The sequence below is a fragment of the Oncorhynchus mykiss genome, chromosome 6 (genome assembly GCF_013265735.2).
Source record: "Oncorhynchus mykiss isolate Arlee chromosome 6, USDA_OmykA_1.1, whole genome shotgun sequence".
Classification (NCBI taxonomy): domain Eukaryota; kingdom Metazoa; phylum Chordata; class Actinopteri; order Salmoniformes; family Salmonidae; genus Oncorhynchus; species Oncorhynchus mykiss.
This window is the reverse complement of record NC_048570.1, coordinates 51986731-52007389: the sequence shown is the minus strand read 5'-3', so window position 1 is coordinate 52007389 and position 20659 is coordinate 51986731. Positions and strand designations below refer to the sequence as shown.

Below are 20659 nucleotides of genomic sequence, written 5' to 3'. Positions count from 1 at the left end.
TAGTGTTTTTTGCAAATTGTAGTATACTGTAGTATCAGTGTTCTGCAGACATTACTGTAGTATTTATTATAGCATTTTTGTTTTATTATCTTTGACATTAAAGTGAAGGCTTTCTCCTTGAGAAAATCTACTGGAGAAATACTAAAAGAGAAAATGTTCCATTGCCTGCCTGCCTGCCTGGCTGGCTGGCTGGCTGGCTGGCTGGCTGGCTGGCTGGCTGGCTGGCTGGCTGGCTGGCTGGCTGGCTGGCTGGCTGGCACAGAAAGTTCACCGCTCCTGCTGTTTTCTATACCCTCTAGTGAACGCATACTTGACATGTAGGTTTCTCATTTATGGGTAGCACAAATTGGGATATGGGGGTGGGGAATGGGCAGATATATGCTAATTATATACTACAGTATTTAATTAGTAGTATCTATATCAGGGGTGGGCAATTCCAGTCCTCGAGGGCCTGATTGGTGTCACAGTTTTGCCCCAGCTAACACACCTGACTCCAATAATCACCTAATCATGATCTTCAGTTTAGAATACAATTTGATTAGTCAGCTGTGTTTGCTAGGGATGGAGAAAAAGTGTGACACCAATCAGGCCCTCGAGGACAGGATTTGCCTACCCCTGATCTATATAGTATATACTACAGTGTTTATTTGCAGATAACACTATAGTATTCTATAGTATACTACAACATTATTTAGCAGAGGAGGCTGGTGGGAGGAGCTATAAGAGGATCGGCTCATTGCAATGGCTGGAATGGAATAAATAAAATGGTTTCAAACAGCAAACATACGGAAACCACATGTTTGACTCTGTTCCATTTACTCCATTGCAGCCATTAAAATGAGCTCGTCCTCCTATAGCCCTCCCACCAGCCTCCTCAGTTCTATAGTATGTAAAGTCCTACACATGATCTAGTATTCTACAGTATACAACAGTTTACTACATAATTATATTGTAAGTACGGTAGTATTCTATAGAAAACCATAGTATTTTTTCATGTGGGTGTAACCAGTGTTTTTGAGACCAAAGAGTTTTAGGGTGCATCTCTTCCCCTTATTCCCCTTAAAGTGCAGTAGAGACACATGAATGGTACAGTTTTTCTTCTTTCCTTGCACATATGGCATTTATGCTTTGAGCCATATTATAATCTTGAATTTTAAAGTGCCGATGCATAAATGTCATACTATGCTTTTTTTATTGAAGAGTTACATAAATAAAATATACAACTATCTATCTTTCTAACTACCTATGTCTTTCTATGTATCTTTTAATAAGTAAAGCACTATATGAGGAATAGAGTGTCATTTGAGGTGCAGTCTTGGTGTCTGAGTCAGACCACTGAGTTGAATACCTGATTGTTAGATTAAAGTGTCTGTCATCCAGAGAATGTCTGGTTTTGCTCAGTGTGTATACAGGCCTCTTTGTGCATGTGTCTCTCTAGACACATACACACACTCCAACACACTCAAGCAGTGTAGAGTTCAGAACCCATTCAGTAACACACACATTGCCCCAAGCTTTGCAGGAAGATAAGGTCAGTTCTCTGTTCAGGTGGAAGTAAGGGTGGATTCAGAATGTGTAAGATTTTAAAACATTTAAACATCTTTCAAATGAACAGGGCTAACTCTGAACTGCTTGAAACGTTCTGAAACGTTTCTCCAAACCCCAGGTCCAATGTTTCCTCAAATTTTGGGGGGCACTGAGCAAATTTTAGGTCGTGTGAGCTGAAAATTGAACATTGTGAGAATTCTGTGCAATTTCCAGCGCGCATTTACAGTGAACACTGAGGCTGTACCCTTACAGTTTTAGAAAGTAGCCAATAGGCTATTATGGCTATTTGAACTTAATGGTAGGCCTACCAACACAACCAATGGAGCAAATCCCATAACATTTTCACATGGAAATAGCTTTTGTTTTCTATGCGCTACAGTAGCCTATATGTGTTGTTCAATGCAGGCCTACACTTCATGAGGCTTTTAAAAACGTTTTTACATTGACATGAATCAAATATGTTTTACTTGGTCTGTAACACCATGGGCCAAAAAGGTGATTGCATTGTGTTGTATGATGGAAGAAACCATTTCACTAAATAAAATGAATTACTATTACCATACAGAGAATTAGACAATTTAGGCTACCCCTCTGTCTATTGGCTTATTTGCATATTCAAGCCTGACTCAAAATACATTGCCCCTTTAATTAAGACAAAAGCTTCTTATCTGACTTGCCTTTCAACAAGTGCTTGAAATGTAGCCTACAAGGTTTGTGCTCTTGTAGGAAGCAGTAACTCCCCATTGCTGACTTATACTTATCTGTAACTGGTCTAATAACTAACTATCAAAGAATATCAACAAATGTGCACTTGCACGGCTCTGCACTCTGATCTGAAATCATCTGAAAAGCGCATTCACTTGGTGATTGAAAGATGCTTGTGGGCTACCCCAGACAATATAATTCTACTCCGTTGTGCACTGGCCTTGCCTACAACACAATCACAGACTCAATCTTGCAGAGTTTGATTTGTTTTGTTGCATTGAAAAGGGTGTGATATAATGTTGATTGAATCACAAGAAAGACGTTGATCTATATAGGGCGAACTCAGTGAATTTCAATCTCTTGCATCTCTGAGCACAGCATTGCATTTCTTCTGCGCTGCAGTCCTGGAGGAAGTGCGTGCAGTTTAGAGGGAACATTCCCCAGGTCTCTGGGGTTGGGCTGGTGGAATAAGAAGTGAGAAATCAACCAGTTGGGCTGGTGGAATAAGAAGTGAGGAATAAACCATAAAGAAATTTCCCAGTCAAGAGTCAGTTTCCCAACCTCTGAAACAGAGAGGTGCTGGGGCTGCATTAATTGGCTTCATCTGCACCCAGGGAGCAGTTGTTGTTGGGGCTTAACTGCCTTGCTCAAGGACAGAACAGCAGATATTTCCACCTTGCCGGCTCAGGGATTCTAACCAATAACCTTTCGGTTACTAGCCTAATGCTCTTAAGCGCTAGGCAACCTGGAGTTCTAAATAAAGCATGACCAATGCTTCTGGAAGATTCTCTTGTCATAGTATACTATACTATTTTCATATTGCGAAGGTTCAGTCATACTCATGAAGACTTGAATATCAATGTAAACAGTACTCCAATTTACAGCAGCCTTTGTAAATCCTAGGCCAAGGTGTGTGTTTGTGTGTTGGACATGACTCCTGCCTCTGCTCTGTGGGTTTCAGTGGTTGATTTAGGGCTCTCCTGTAGTTCTGTGATTTTCAATAGCTCAGCGTGTTGTAATATGGTGCTGGCAACATTAGATTTGTGGGTTTTATTTCTGCATGGGCCAGATACTGAATACTGTATATGAATTAACTGTAAAGCCGTATTCCTGTGAGTCTACCAGAAAGGGTTGCTGTTCTGTCAGTCTGCAAAGGATGTCGTTGCTCAGACATATGTTCAGAGAGTCCGCATGGGGCACCTGTTCTGTGTGTTCAACAGCTGGGGGCAGTGTGGCAGCAGCTGCAGGAGGTTATTTTGGAAGGAGAGGGTGCAGTTACAATACACCTAGGAGCCAATAAGGGGTGCTGTTCTATGTCATCAGCACTGGGTTATGTTGTTGTGTGGGTCTGGCAGCAGTGTATATTATTGATCTATGGGTCTGGCAGAAGGTGAGAGTGCTGTTCTGTATGTCTAACATTAAGGGGCGCTGTGAGCCAGTGAGCTCTATAGGACCTATATGAGCCATGTCAATCATGTGGTGTATCTGTGTGTGTAGTTCTCTGACTCTGCCAGTAGGGGTCAGTGTGTCTATGTGTAATTCAGTGTGTTGGCCAGTGGTAGGTGGTGTGTGATTAACTAGCTGCCCTCTATGAGCTTGGCCAAGCTGTCCCTGAGCTCTGTCAGCTCAAATATCTTCCCGTCCAGCATCTCCAGTAGGGTCCTTAGGCTCTTCCTGAAGTTCTCCTGCTCTTCCTGACTTTCTTCCAATCGCTGCTCAGCTCCCAGGAGCTGCTCCTCTAACACTCGCCCATGCAACTCCGTCTCCTGTGGAGGGAAGAGAGGGGGGAGAGAGCAAGTCTCAAGTCACAAGGCCCAAGTCGAGTCCCAAGTAGAACGGGTCGAGATATATGTTGTTCAACAACAAATATTTTTCTATTTATTGAGGCTACAAGACAGCCCTTTTCACATTTTGATTATGTAATAATTAATTTTTTTAAAAAAATCCAAATATCAAGCTTCATAAGTAAACAGTTCATATTCTTGGGAGCTGCAGATGCATATTCATTTATGGCAGTCCTCTCTCCCTACAATTTCCCTTTTGCGCTGCACCTGATCCTATAGCATTTCAGCAAATCAGCAATTTGTTCAGTGGTTTTCAAACTTTTTGACCCGTGACCACCAAAAAAAGAGTGGTTCAAAGCTTGTGACCCCGCGGACGCACGTGCACGTGTGCACAATCGCTGCGCAAATGTAGGCTATCATTACAGCCATAAACGATGACAGATTTTCACAACGCAAGAATCAGAAATAAACTGTGTTTTTCACCTGCATTTTGAGCTGAAAGTCATTCATGTTAGCAGTCAATATCAATTAGGGATATCATGTCACATTGTCACTTCTCTGGAGTCCAGAGCAAGCAGGATCATATGTGACTTGTTTCGGGAAACTAAGGGTACTAGGCATCACTACCTAACAGGAGAGGCATTTTGCATGTAAACTTCTTTATTTAATCAAATTTAGTTTTGGGGCAGAAATTCCTTTTGGAACATGTGAACTTTCATATGTCTTAATAACAAAATTGTATTCCATCTGTAATTGGTTTAGCCATGGAAAAAGACTGGAACCTTCCGGCTAGCCATGATTGGCTGAGATAATGGATGGGATGGACATTCCGAGAGATGACTTTGGATTGGTCTGCCATGTGGCACGTCTGTCTATAATATGAGCTGAACAGTATGTGTAGGTAATCCTTTTTAACGCCACTTTTTTGAAAGATATCACGTAGTAGAACTGCAAAAGTTGCTCTTCACTTTCTGGAGGACCGAGTTTAGAAATCAGTGGAATTACAGTATGATAGTTAAGGAGATGGATATAATTCTGCCATTTGATTGCAAATATACAGAGGGAGTCGAAAAGAGAACACACAGAAGGCTGTTGTATAGGTCACACATGGCATCCGTGACAGAGAGGGAGAAGTGTCCAACCACGGGTAAGATAGTCTAGCTAGCTACATTTTCAGATAAATTTAAGAAAGTCATTTTCCTTTCAAGTTAAAGCGCACCGTTAGCTAGCTATCATTATCTGACAGCCTCGCTAACTAACGTTACGTGTATGATCTGTGTAGTAATATTATTCGTATCTCAGAGCCACTTCATGAGTTGAGATTATGGTTCATTGTTTAGCTAGCTACTTACATGTCTAAACAAAAGACTCCATTATGCAAGTAACTATTTCACTACATCTTCTGTATCCTGTGTATGTGACAAATAAACTTAGATTTAATTTGATATATTATGTGTTTACCAGAGACAGTAATGTGAAGAACATGACCTGCACCAAAGTCAAATTAGGATATAACGGGTGTGTTCATAAATTCAAACTGCAGTGCCAGAGTGTGCTCTGGGCATTCGTAAATTCAGAGCATTGTCAGATTGTCCATTTGTAAATTCAGAGCATTTCGCTCTCGGAGTGTTCAGAGTGACACTGGATGCTCTGGCCAATGATTAGGCAACTTCCAGATACAAGAACATCTCACTCTGACCATTTTACTCGCACTAGCAGAGCTGGTTAGGCTGTTTTCATGTTATCCAGAACTTTGGTGACTAACTGTGCTGCTGGCAACAATTTAATTACACTTTTTTTGCCAACTTTTACTGACACCGGCCTTATTCAACAGGTGTTGAGCGTTCGCAAATGTATCAGTTATTCTGCGGAGTATGTAGCCAGAGCAAATTTTCAAACACACCCAAAGGTAGGCCATTGAGACAGTGTCCAAGTTCTAAAATTCTCTAATAGTGTCACGGCCGTCAAAGGAAGTGGACCAAAGCGCAGCGTTGTGAGCGCACATATTCCTTTTATGTAGGATGATGCCGACAAAAACAATAAACAATACAAAACAACCGTGAAGCTTAAGGGCTATGTGCCACAATCAAAGTTAACTATCCACCAAGACAGCTGGGAAAAGGGCTGCCTAAGTATGGTTCCCAATCAGAGACAACGATAGACAGCTGTCCCTGATTGAGGACCATACCCGGCCAAAACAAAGAAATACAAAACATAGAAAAATGAACATAGAATGCCCACCCAAATCACACCCTGACCAAACCAAAATAGAGACATAAAAAGCTCTCTATGGTCAGGGCGTGACAAGTAGAATGCCCTGCTTTTATTTTGTCATGGCTCGCCATTAACTAAATAACGATCTTGTTGTGAGTTTATCTTCCTGTAATAATGAAGACAAATGAGCTAAAGTGAAGACATTGTTAGCTATATATGGTCATTATTTGAACTGATAGCAAGCTCTAGCTAACTAGCTAGAAATTAACTAAAACATTGTTTAGAAAGTTACATTTAGTTGCCTAGTTTGCTAGATTGACATATACTAAATTCATTTTTAAACGGTTGGGTTTATTGGTGTTAAAATACACTAGTTATGCTATTTTGTACACTAGGCTGCTGATGTCATGAAGCCTGTATTTTGTGTGATTCTACTTTTTCATAACGACAACGACAAATTTGAAGGCGGATGACAATGTTCATGATGTCACTGCGACAACTAAACTCAGAAAAAAAAGAAACGTCCTCTCACTGTCAACTGCGTTTATTTTCAGCAAACTTAACATGTGTAAATATTTGTATGAACATAACAGGATTCAACAACTGAGACATAAACTGAACAAGTTCCAGACATGTGACTGAGTTATGCGTCCCTGAACAAAGGGGGGATCAAAATCAAAAGTAACAGTCAGTATCTGGTGTGGCCACCAGCTGCATTAAGTACTGCAGTGCATCTCCTCCTCATGGACTGCACCAGATTTGCCAGTTCTAGCTGTGAGATGTTACCCCACTCTTCCACCAAGGCACCTGCAAGTTCCCGGACATTTCTGGGGGGGAATGGCCCTAGTCCTCACCCTCCGATCCAACAGGTCCCAGATGTGCTCAATGGGATTGAGATCCTGGCTCTTCGCTGGCCATGGCAGAACACTGACATTTTTGTCTTGCAGGAAATCACGCACGAACGAGCAGTATGGCTGATGGCATTATCATGCTGGAGGGTCATGTCAGGATGAGCCTGCGGGAAGGGTACCACATGAGGGAGGAGGATGTCTTCCCAGTAACACACAGTGATGAGATTGCCTGCAATGACAACAAGTTCAGTCCAATGATGCTGTGACACACCGCCCCAGACCATGACGGACCCTCCAAATTGATCCCTCTCCAGAGTACAGGCCTCGGTGTAAAAATGCACCTTTCCAGAAACAAGTCTCTCATCGTTTCCGCTTGCTATAGTCCACTCTCTGCCCCCAGCTGTGCCCTGGACACCATATGTGAATTGATTGCCCCCATCTGTCTTCTGAGTTCATGCTGCTAGGTGACCTAAACTGGGACATGCTTAACACCCCGGCCATCCTACAATCTAAACTTGATACCCTCAATCTCACACAAATTATCAATGAACCTACCAGGTACAACCCCAAATCCGTAACACGGGCACCCTCATAGATATCATCCTAACTAACTTGCCCTCCAAATAAACCTCTGCTGTTTTCCACCAAGATCTCAGTGATCACTGCCTCATTGCCTGCATTCGTAATGGGTCTGCGGTCAAACGTCCACCACTCATCACTGTCAAACGCTCCCTAAAACACTTCAGCGAACAGGCCTTTCTAATCAACCTGGCCGGGGTATCCTGGAATGACATTGACCTCACCTCGTCAGTAGAGGATGCCTGGTTATTCTTTAAAAATGCCTTCCTCACCATATTAAATAAGCATGCTCCATTCAAAAAATTTAGAACCAGGAACAGGTATAGCACTTGGTTCACTCCAGACCGGTCTGCCCTTGACCAGCACAAAATAACCCTGTGGCGTTCTGCATTAGCATCGAATAGCCCCCGTGATATGCAACTTTTCAGGGAAGTTAGGAACCATTATACACAGGCAGTTAGGAAAGCTAAGGCTATCTATTTCAAAAAGAGATTTGCGTCCTGTAGTACTAACTCAAAAAAGTTCTGGGACACTGTAAAGTCTATGGAGAACAAGAGCACCTCCTACCAGCTGCCCACTGCACTGAGGCTAGGAAATACTGTCACTACCGATAAATCCACAATAATTGAGAATTTCAATAAGCATTTCTCTACGGCTGGCCATGCTTTCCACCTGGCTACCCCTACCCTGGTCAACAGCCCTGCGCTCCCCACAGCAACTTGCCCAAACCTCCCCCACTTCTCCTTCACCCATATCCAGATAGCTGATGTTCTGAAAGAGCTGCAAAATCTGGACCCCTACAACTCAGCCGGGCTAGACAATCTGGACCCTCTCTTTCTAAAATGATCTGCCGAAATTGTTGCAACCCCTATTACTAGCCTGTTCAACCTCTCTTTTGTATTGTCTGAGATTCCCATAGATTGGAAAGCTGTCGCGGTCATACCCCTCTTCAAAGGGGAAGACAATCTAGACCCAAACTGCTTCAGACCTATATCTATTATACCCTGCCTTTCTAAGGTCTTTGAAAGGTAAGTTAACAAACAGATTACCGACCATTTCGAATTTCACCATACATTCTCCGCTATGCAATCTGGTTTCAAAGCTGGTCATGGGAGCACCTCAGCCACGCTCAAGATCCTAAACGATATCATAACCGCCATCGATAAGAGACATTACTGTGCAGCCGTATTCATCGACCTGGCTAAGGCTTTCGACTCTGTCAATCACAACATTCTTATTGGCAGACTCAACAGCCTTAGTTTCTGAAATGATTGCCTCGCTTGGTTCACCAACTACTTCTCCGATAAAGTTTAGTATGTCAAATCAGAGGGCCTGTTGTCCGGACCTCTAGCAGTCTCTATGGGGGTGCCACAGGGTTTAATTCTTGGGCAGACTCACTTCTCTGTTTATATCCATGATGTCGCTCTCGCTGCTGGTGACTATTTGATCCACCTCCACGCAGACGACACCATTCTCTATAGCTCTGACCCTTCTTTGCACACTGTGTTAACTAACCTCCAGATGAGCTTCAATGCCATACAACTCTCCTTCCGTGGCCTCCAACTGCTCTTAAATGCAAGTAAAACTAAATGCATGCTCTTCAACCGTTCGCTGCACGCACCTGCCCGGCCGTCCAGCATAACTACTCTGACCGGTTCTGACTTAGAATATGTGGACAACTACAAATACCTAGGTGTCTGGATAGACTGTAAACTCTCCTTCCAGACTCACATTAAACATCTCCAATCCAAATTTAAATCTAGAATCGGCTTCCTATTTCGCAACAAAGCATCCTTCACTCATGCCGCCAAACATACCCTTGTAAAACTGACCATCCTACCGATCCTCGACTTCGGCAATGTCATTTACAAAATAGCCTTCAACACTCTACTCAACAAATTGGATGCAGTCTATCACAGTGCCATCCGTTTTGTCACCAAAGCCCCATATACTACCCAACACTGCAACCTGTATTCTCTCGTTGGCTGGCCGTCGCTTCATACTCGTCGCCAAACCCACTGGCTCCAGGTCATCTACAAGTCTCTGCTAGGTAAAGCACCACCTTATCTCAGCTCACTGGTCACCATAGCAGCACCCACCCGTAGCACGCGATCCAGCAGGTATATCTCACTGGTCACCCCCAAAGCCAATTATTCCTTTGACCGCCTTTCCTTCCAGTTCTCTGCGGCCAATGACTGGAACAAACTGCAAAAATCTCTGAAGCTGGAGACTCTTACCTCCCTCACTAGCTTTAAGCACCAGCTGTCACAGCAGCTCACAGATCACTGCAACTGTACATAGCTCATCTGTAAATAGCCCATCCAATCTACCTCATCCACATACTGTATTTATTTATTTATCTTGCTCCTTTGCACCCCAGTATCTCCACTTGCACATTCAACTTCTGCACACCCTACCATTCCAGTGTGTAATTGCTATATTGTAATTACTTTGCCACCATGGCCTATTTATTGCCTTACCTCTCTTATCCTACCTCATTTGTGTAGTATCTGGGATCTACATCTGTTTATATTAGTTACTGTGCTGTTACTAAGCAGTAATGCATTACGGCAGTGTTACGTTACTACACCTAATAGGAAATGCACATGCGCACTGGAATGCCGGGAACTGTGGAGCCCGAGGGGTTTTGACTAAACGAAAACGAACTGTACTCCCGTCTCCTGCCTGGTCATTTCTCCACAACACAAATATTACAGTGGCGACGAGGTGATTAAACTACATAAACGGACATTGCTTGAAGGGAAGAATGTTGCGTGAGTAATGAAACTCAAAATAATTATGTAATTCGTCAGTTATTTTTTATTTTCTTTCGCCAGTATAGAAGGCTAACCACTGCTAGCACTGCTAGTACAGTATTCAGGAGCTGCCAAGTAGCAAGACTATTGGAGTCCAGAATAGCGACACTGCCCTCTGGTGGTTAAATAAAAAAAAACTGTCTAATTGAACCCGTTGAAATAATATAAATATAAATAATATAAATATTGTCAAAAAAAAAAGGAAGAAGGAACGTACATTATTACAATAGAGTGCAGTGAATGAAGTAATTGCAGAAACTTCTGAAGTGAAGAATTAGATGAAAATTAAGGAATACAAGGAAACTGAACAATTAACTGTGAAAATGGCAATCGTTGGTCGAGTACCAGAGTTTGAGGCTACAAAAGAGGATTTTGATTCCTATTTGGAGCGTTTTGAGCGTTGGCTGGCTGCAAATGAAATCAAAGATGGAAAGAAAGCAGACGTATTTCTCAGTGTTTTGGGTCCAACTGAGTATGGATTGCTGAAAGGTCTCATTGAACCAATGAAAGAAGTGGAATTGGTCCCCACAATGCGAAGAAGCATTCAAGACTTGCAAACAGCGTCTGCTAAAGAGCAAGTGGCTTGCCCACTATAACACAGAGATGAAGCTGAGACTTGCGTGTGATGCATCTCCATACGGAGTAGGAGCCGTCATCTCACATGTTCTACCGTCAGGTGAAGAACACCCTATTGCATTTGCATCACGGACTCTGTCATCAAGTGAGAAAAAGTATGCTCAAATTGAGAAGGAAGCCCTAAGCATAATATTCGGAGTGAAGAAGTTTCACAAATACCTCTACGAAAGGAAGTTCCAACTGCTGACAGATCACAAGCCTCTGTTGGCCATCCTTGGACCAAAATCAGCTATACCAACCCTTGCTGCACTTCAAATGCAACGTTGGGCTCTGATATTGTTAGCCTACGACTACGAGATTGAGTACAGACGATCCAGTGATCACGCAAATGCCGATGCACTATCAAGACTACCATGCAATAGTGACTCCGACAGTGAAGATGATAGAGCAGTCTTCCAGATCTCTCTCATTGATGAACTGCCCATATCTGCTTCTGACATAGCACAGGAAACAAGGAAAGACCCAGTGCTTTCCAAAGTCTTGGACTTAACATTAGGCGGTTGGCCAACCTTTGTAAATGACGATAACCTTCGTCCATTCATCGACAAGAAAGACCAGTTGTCCACTGATCAAGGGTGTGTTCTGTGGGGATCAAGGGTGATGGTACCTCACAAATTCCAGAGGAGACTGCTATCTGACCTGCATGAGGGACATACAGGGATCACTCGAATGAAAGCACTCGCTCGCAGTTATCTGTGGTGGCCTGGACTGGATCAGGACATTCAACAGCATGTAGGCCACTGCTCACCTTGTGAAGCTGTTTGCAACAAGCCTGCTGCTGTACCTCTTCATCCATGGTCCTGGGCTGCTACACCTTGGGAACGCATCCATGTGGATTATGCCGAAATTGACAAGCAACATTTCCTTGTTGTCGTCGATGTCCATTCCAAGTGGATGGAAGTGTTCCCTACTCAACTGACCACAGCTGAAAAGACAATCAATCTTCTCAGACACCTGTTTGCATCCTTTGGACTAGTCAAGGAGCTCGTATCGGACAATGGCCCTCTGTTCACGTCAAACGATTTTGAAATGTTTCTCAAGAACAACGGCGTAAGGCACATCCTGTCACCACCTTACTATCCACAATCAAACGGAGCAGCGGAGAGAGCCGTGCAAACCTTTAAGAAGGCCTGGACTAGACTCGAGGTTCAGTCTGTGCCCATCCACCAAAGGCTTCTCCGGTTCCTGTTTACTTACCGTAACACCCCACACACAGTAACGGAATGTGCACCAGCTGAACTGTTTCTGAAACGCCAACCACGTCTGACATTGTTGAAACCAGACTTGTCAAGCACTGTGGCAAAGCACCAGCTACAGCAGAAGAAAGCTCATGACAGACACTCAAAGACTGTCAGAGAATTCAAAGAGGAAGAGAGGGTGATGGTACGTGATTTCAGACACCCCAAGCGCCTGTGGAACTCAGGTGTGATCTTGCAACGCAGAGGACCTTTGACTTACCAAGTCCAAATTGGTCATCGCCAGGTCAACGTTCATGTGGATCATCTGCTACGGTCCAACGCCCCAGCAGAGACATGCCGAGAGAACAAGAACAATAACGACCCCCAGGACTATTCTCCTGACTGTGGATGTACGGGAGAGACAGAGCCTGACCTTCCACCCGAACCTGGCCCACCACAGGAAGCCCAGGAGGAGCGGAGATATCCTATTCGACAGCGAAGGGCACCTCAAAAGCTTGACCTGTGAGTTGAGCTGGTTAAGGAGGTAACGGACAGTAAAACAAACACTTTAATATATCCTAGATAAAAGGAAAGAAAAAGGGACATTACCTGGGTTAGTTATTAGGACACAAACTCCATCTTCGGGGCAGAATAATCCCCTGGATTTGTGCTGGGCTCAGTAGTTGAAAAATGTTTAAGAATGCATTGTTCAGATATTGCATTAGTAGTTACCTAACATATTTACCTTGTTCTCTGGGAGTTAAACACTATGGGGGAGGAGTGTAGTATCTGGGATCTACATCTGTTTATATTAGTTACTGTGCTGTTACTAAGCAGTAATGCATTACGGCAATGTTACGTTACTACACCTAATAGGAAATGCACATGCGCACTGGAATGCCGGGAACTGTAGAGCACGAGGGGTTTTGACTAAACGAAAACTAACTGTACTCCCGTCTCCTGCCTGGTCATTTCTCCACAACACAAATATTACAATTTGCACATGCTTTTTATAGATTTTTCTACTGTATTATTGATTGTATGCTTGTTTATTCCATGTGTAACTCTCTGTTGTTGTATGTGTCGAACTGCTTTGCTTTATCTTGGACAGGTCGCAGTTGCAAATGAGAACTTGTTCTCAAGTAGCCTACCTGGTTAAATAAAGGTGAAATAAAAAAAAATATATAAAAAATATTTGAATCCTTAAAGAGATGGGTGGGGCTAAGGCTTAAGAGGGTGTGAACGATGCTGAATGGGTGTAGACAAAGAAGAGCTCTCCAGTAGGTTTACCAAAACATTTAAGGGCCATTTTCTCAAAAGTGAGGTTACAAGTTAATCAACTTTCAAAGCAGACTTTACTTTCCCATTGTTCCTCAATTGTAGTGTATGTATGATATATCATTTTCTAGCTCTGAGTTTCTACCTTTATCCAATGTAAAAAAACACAATTTCAAATTTTGCTACATAAGACCAAATCGAGCCAGTCGGTCACATAAGGCCTACCTTTATGCAGCGGAGGTTGCAAGATCAGATAGAAAGCATGATCTGTCTCTAGCCTTTTTCTTCCTCACAAATATAGAATTAATTTGCCAGAATATGTTTCATCGTCATCCCATAAGTATTGAAGGTACTGCATTGTTATAGCTAACTTTAGACATATAGCCAGTACCACTGAGGTATAACATTATAACCGACCCAAATATAAAAATGATCAACGAAATCACCAGGTAGCCTATTGTTGTGGCAAAGATGTGTTCATACAGATTGCTAAACGGTACTTTATTTGGATAATATTAATATTAAAAAAGCGCTTGTCACGTCTACTCCGGCGCGCGACACACTGGAATACTAACCACTGGTCCTGGGATTCATCATCATGCACACCTGGCATCCTTCATTATGCGTACCTGCAGATCATCATGATTCACACCTAGACACCATTACCATCCTCATTACCTCCCTTTATATGTCCCTCCATTATGTTCATTCCCCAGTTGGTATTGTTTCCTGTTATCCCGCCACTGTCACGCTGTCTTGTTTCATGTTTTTTTATTAATTGTTTCACCTGCACCTGCTTCTCGACTCACAGGGGAGAATGAATAGATGACCAATCAGATCAGTAGCAATTTACATCCAATCAAAGGTTGAATGAACTCACATTTGAATGAACTGCAGTTTACCACAGTGCACTTTGTTTTTATCATGGGTGAAAGGTTTTGCACTAATCACTGCTTCCTTCATCATAAAGTAGGATAGTCCTGTTTGATGTTGCATAGGTGAAAACTGTTCCTGTTAATTTATAAAGCCTTTTTGCAAGAACTCCTGCATTACTTAACATTGCTACTACTAACATTGCTACTACTAACGTACGAGATACCATACCAAGTCACAGGGATGGCTAATACTTGAAATTCCGTCTGTTACTTTAGATAAAAGGGTCATTCCACAAAAATAGTGCCTTTTGCGTCCCTTTGATATTTTAAGTAGACATGCACCAATATTGATTTTAAAAAGCCTGTTATATTAAATTAAGTGCCTTTTAATATAGACCACATGAGTCAATACATCAAGATTTTTTTTATATGAATAAAGACTTCCTAAAGTGCCAAGACTTATGATATGTCCCTCTGTACAATTCTCGTTTGTGACTTATAAGAAGAGTTTAACCCACTTAACCACAATAATTCTCCATGTTAAAGCACTAATTATTTTGTTGCCTTGACAGTCATTTCTGAAGATTATTATTTATTTAATGTGGTTAGTGATTCATTTACGTCTGTCCTTAATTTTAAGGTCAACCCTGTTACGTGAACTGAACTATCATTTTAATATGAAACTATTCATTTTTAAAATTGAATCTAAAGTCAAGTCAAATCATAGTGTAAAAGCAGGTGGGCTGGTTCTTCTTTTTTTCTGATGTTTTGTGAGTGGGTTGAGCATAACACGTCAACCCTGTTACCCATAGATAGACAGGCTAAAAATGTTTGAACAAATACATGGTTTTTGTGAACCCTGTGTTCAATTGCTGAAATGTTCAACCCTGTTACGGTCAACTCTGTTACTTTACAGTTGGATGCATTGGTGCCCTTTGGGCAATTCAGATTTTTGGTTGAAGACCTCTTTACATAGCAATGTGATTGTTTTTCATGATTGTGTTTTGTATTTTCTATGCTCCTATACTGCCTTGATTGTGTAATTGTTGTGTAATTGTTGAGATGCAGGGATCCCTTGCAAAAGAGACCTTGGTCTCAATGGGACTACTGTTACAATATAGGTTAAGGGCTCGATTCAATCCATAGCGCTGAAGATCCGCATCATACGGTTGACATTTAAAGGTCATTTTTCGATTGAGCCGACATATGCAGCGCTTACCGTGAATGCAGTCTTTGCAAACGCAATAAAATTGCCTTTGTATGGCAATCATGCAACAACGCAGCTCTTACACGCTACGGATTGAATTGATCCCTAATTAAAAATAAAACATACTGTGCAAATCAGAAGATAGGTAGAGAGAGTTGTAATGAGAGAAAAAATATTATATATGGGGTAGTTTAGTGTATGCACATAGATAGACAGCACACTACCACATCCACACCTCATCCCTATGTGGCAGTAGCATAGATTTACGTTTTTTTAAGGCTAGTGTAAGGATATATTAAGTATGTTCACATTGGAGTTATTAACTTTAAAAAAGTAAGATGTGTTTTCAAAGCTTGTTAAACTAGCTATAGCTAGCTCTGGTCCAGGGTGTTATGGGCTGCTTACTGATGTGAAACATAAACAAATGCAGTGGTGCTGTTGTGTTCCTAACAGTTTGATTGAAAAGTTGTTATTTTTCCAAATAATTATCATCCATCATCCGCAACTTGTGTTGTAAAATCTGTTGTGAATGTATTGTAATGTTTTTAAACTTGTATAACTGCCTTCATTTTGCTGGACCCCATGAAGAGTAGCTGCTGCCTTGGCTAATGGGGATCCATAATAAATAAATAAAAATACAAAAGTCTAAAGCAACTGGTACAATGTACTCACCTGTAGTTTCTGTGTCAAGGAGTGTCTCTGCTCTAGCAGCTCGTTAGCGTTCTCCACTTCCTCTTTCAACCGCTCCATTTCCTGTGGGTAAGACAGGGAGTTTCAGAGAATCAAGATACACATTGTTACAGATTGTTATTTGCTATACAGTGCATTCGGAAAGTATTCAGACCCCTTCCCTGTCAAGGTGTGTCTAAATGCGAAGTCAGGTGCAGGAGAGCAGAGTATTATAAATAAAGCGCACTTTATTAAAGTTCCAAAACGGGAGCACAACAAAACAAACGCGCTCAAAAACACAGGACAATAAAGTAAAGCGCTAAAGAACATCGTATGACATGAAAACAATTACACACAACACATGATGGGAAATATAGGGTTAAAAACAATTAGATTGATTGGGGAAATGAAAACCAGGTGTGTATGAAAACCAGACAAGACAAATGGATATGTAAAAAATGGAGCGGCGATGGCTAGAAAGCCGGTGACGTCAAACGCCGAACGACGCCCGAACAAGGAGAGGAGCCGACTTCAGTGGAAGTGACATTCCCTTTTTCTATATTATGTTACGTTACAACCTTAAATGAAATGTATTATAAAATAAAAATCCTCATCAATCTACACACAATACCGCATATTGACAAAGCGAAAACAGGTTTTTAAAAATGTTTGCAAATGTATTAAAAATTATAAATAGAAATACCTTATTTACATACAGTGGGGCAAAAAAGTATTTAGTCAGCCACCAATTGTGCAAGTTCTCCCACTTAAAAAGATGAGAGAGGCCTGTCATTTTTATCATAGGTACACTTCAACTATGACAGACAAAATGAGAAAGAAAATCCAGAAAATCACATTGTAGGATTTTTAATGAATTTATTTGCAAATTATGGTGGAAAATAAGTATTTGGTCACCTACAAACAAGCATGATTTCTTGTGAAGACTTACAGAAAACGTTTGACCTCTGTCATTGCCAGAAAGGGTATATAACAAAGTATTGAGATAAACTTTTGTTATTGACCAAATACTTATTTTCCACCATAATTTGCAAATAAATTCATTAAAAAACCTACAATGTGATTTTCTGTAATTTTTTTCTCATTTTGTCTGTCATAGTTGAAGTGTACCTATGATGAAAATTACAGGCCTCTCTCATATTTTTAGGTGGGAGAACTTGCACAATTGGTGGCTGACTAAATACTTTCTTGCACCACTGTAAGTATTCAGACCCTTTGCTATGAAACTCAAAGTGTCCATTGAACATCCTGAGATGTCTCTACAACTTGATTGGAGTCCACCTGTGGTAAATTCAATTGATTGGGCATAATTTGGAAAGACACACACCTGTCTACAGTGGGCTCCAAAATTACTGCCACCCCTGCCTGACTGGCAATGCACAAACAATACTTAAAAGACATATAAACAACACAATTATAGAGATAAACTAAAAATACCAACATGTGAGAAATACTGTACTTTATTGATGTTTCAATGGAACACACCAAAATCATTTATTGATTCAATTAAAAATCAATGTCTGGTGTGGGGATAAAATGGCGCCTGAGAGAGAACACTGTGTTTCAGCGAGCTCCCGTGGCATTTCTTAATTTCTCTTTTTATATTCATTTTCTAGCTTGAAAAAGTGGTAGAATTTGCTCAATAAGTTATCCTACAATGAGTCTTGATGGCTATTTCTCAAAGATTTCCGACAACATGACCAGCAGAACTACTAAGAACTCGACCAAAACTGGATGAGCATTTTCTTGTTCGCTGATGACCCTATACAGCTTGTTGAGTGTGGTCTTAGTGCCAGCATCGGTTTGTGGTGGTAAATAGACACCTACGAAAAACACAGAAAACTGTCTTGGTAAATAGCATGGTCTACAGCTTATCATGAGGTATTCTAACTCAGGTGAGCAGAACCTTGAGAGTTCCTTAATATTAGAGATCGCACACCAGCTGATGTCAACAAAGACACCCATGCCTCCCCCTTGAGCTTACACAAGGCTGCAGTTCGATCCTGCTGATGCATAGACAAACCAGCTAGATGTAGATTATCCATGTCCTTGTTCAGCCAGGACTCATAAGATATTACAGTTCTTCAGTTCCCGTTGATAGGATAGTCTCGAATAGAGCTCATCCAGTTTGTTCTCCAGTAGTGGTACGTTCGCCAATAGAACGTAGGGTAGAGCTGGATAATTTATTAGCCAACGTTGTTTCATCAGAGTGCCTGCCTCTTTGGCCTCTTACGCCGTCTCTTCCTTTTCCAAGTCTCTGGAATTAGGGCCTGGTCCGGGGTGAGAAGTATTTCCTGTGCCGCCGACTCATTTAAGGAGCAATCTTCATCCAAATTACTGTTCTCATATCTAGAAGCCTTTTTTGGTCACAGGAAACGATGGCGGAAACATTATGTACAAAAACGCACAAAATAGCAGAGTTGGTCAGGTGCCATTCTGTGTCGTATAATTATGAACAGATATTTTAAACATTTTTCCCCGCAAGCTTTTCTTCATGATATTATTACTCTGACTTCACCTCTATCAGCTGCATGCATGACCCAGAATTAGCTCTAGATTTTTTTATGATCTATTTTTTCTCTCTGGCAGACAAACCAGCTCCCTTTAAACTTATTGGAGTAAAAAAAATACAAATATTTGGTTCTCTACAGACCTTTCAGGTCTTGTTATGATGAAATCAGGCCTGGGCCAAAGCTAGAAAGTATTACTCTGTAGCAGATTGGCAGTTTTTCATGCAATTTAGAAACAGATGCACTTCCTCAGTCAAGAAAGCTAAATCTAGCTACTTTCTAAGTTCTATCTCTGACTCTGCTGGTGAACCGTCTAAATTATGGAAAACAGTTAATACACTGATGCATGGAAATTCCTCTCCTTTCCTGCCTAAGCAAGTTGTCAGACTCTGGCATCATTACTGAGAAAATTAGATTAGTGAAGCTTTTTTTATTTTTTAAAATTTTATCTCTGCAGGAATTTTATTTAAATAAATGGTGGAACTGACCCTGGTCAGCCACACAACTGCCTGCCCCTCTCCCAGCCTTTAGCTGTGTCACACCCTGACCTTAGAGATCCTTATTATTCTCTATGTTTAGTTAGGTCAGGTTGTGACTCGGGTGGGAAAATCTTTGTTTTCTGTTTCTTTGTGTTTTTGGCTGAGTATGGTTCCCAATCAGAGGCAGCTGTCTTTCGTCTCTGATTGGGGATCATATATGAGTTGTCATTTTCCTTTTGGGTTTTGTGGGATCTTGTTTTCTGTATAGTTTATTTTGCCTTACAGAACTGTGCGCTTTCGTTTTTGTTGTTGTTATTTAGCTTTTGGTGTCATCAATAAAAAGAATGATGTATGCCTACCACGCTGCACCTTGGTCCGGTCATTCCACAAACGAGAGCCGTAACAAGCCGGCTCGATGGAAGTTCCATTAACTTCTAGTGAATCTTTGCTTTAAATTCAACAGCTTTCTACTTGCTCGATGCCTTGTGCAAGATTGATGTAAAATAAATTCACTGTGGCTGATTTGCTTGAGCAATTGCTTCAGCTTTCTGCTCCTCTGATTGCAGAATATTTAACACATTTTTAACCTTACTTCTGGTACCATCCCCAGGGACTGAAAGGCGGCCCATGTACTCTCCACTTCACAAAGGTGGTGTAAGGGTTTTCGTCTGACGAAGAGGAGTAGTAGGAAGGATCGGAGGACCAATGCGCAGCGTGGTAAGTATCCATAATGTTTTTTAATACAGACATTAGAACACTCGAACAAAACAACAAACGATGATGTGAATATACAAAACCGAAAACAGTACAGTGTGGACCAAACACTCACACGGAAAACAAACACCCACAACTCAAAAGTGAAACAAGGCTACCTAAGTATGATTCTCAATCAGGGACAACGATTGACAGCTGCCTCTGATTGAGAACCATACTAGGCCGAACACAAAAATCCAAAATTATAGAAAAATTAACATAGACAACCCACCCAACTCACGCCCTGACCATACTAAAACAAAGACATAACAAAGGAACTAAGGTCAGAACGTGACAGGTGGTGACCAGTATGACCTAAATAATTATCGTCCCATTTTCAAAAACTCTCTTGCCTAGAAACAATTATAGAATCCTTGTTAAATACCCAACTTAGATCATTTTTAACTACGAAATGTATTCTAAATGTACACCAGGTCATAGCACCATCTCTGCTACTTCTTTGATCTTAAATTATGTTCTTAATTGTTTGGATAAAAATAAACATTGTGCATCCCTTTTTATTGACCTGTCTAAAGCTTTTGACACTGTGGATCACTCA

General features: G+C 41.4%; 1 protein-coding gene across 2 annotated transcripts in view; it reads right to left on the bottom strand.

The window, feature by feature from the left end:
- Positions 1–514: 514 nt before the first annotated feature.
- Positions 515–20659, bottom strand: part of homer1b (homer scaffold protein 1b) — a 123593-nt gene continuing 103448 nt past the window's right edge. For both annotated transcript variants that reach the window (XM_021606787.2, XM_021606786.2), the window contains 2 exons: positions 16344–16424; positions 515–4019 (listed from right to left, as the gene is read on the bottom strand). In XM_021606787.2, the coding sequence (XP_021462462.2) occupies positions 3831–4019; positions 16344–16424 (270 nt within the window). In that variant the 3' untranslated portion in view covers positions 515–3830. The remainder of the gene's footprint in view (positions 4020–16343; positions 16425–20659) is intronic.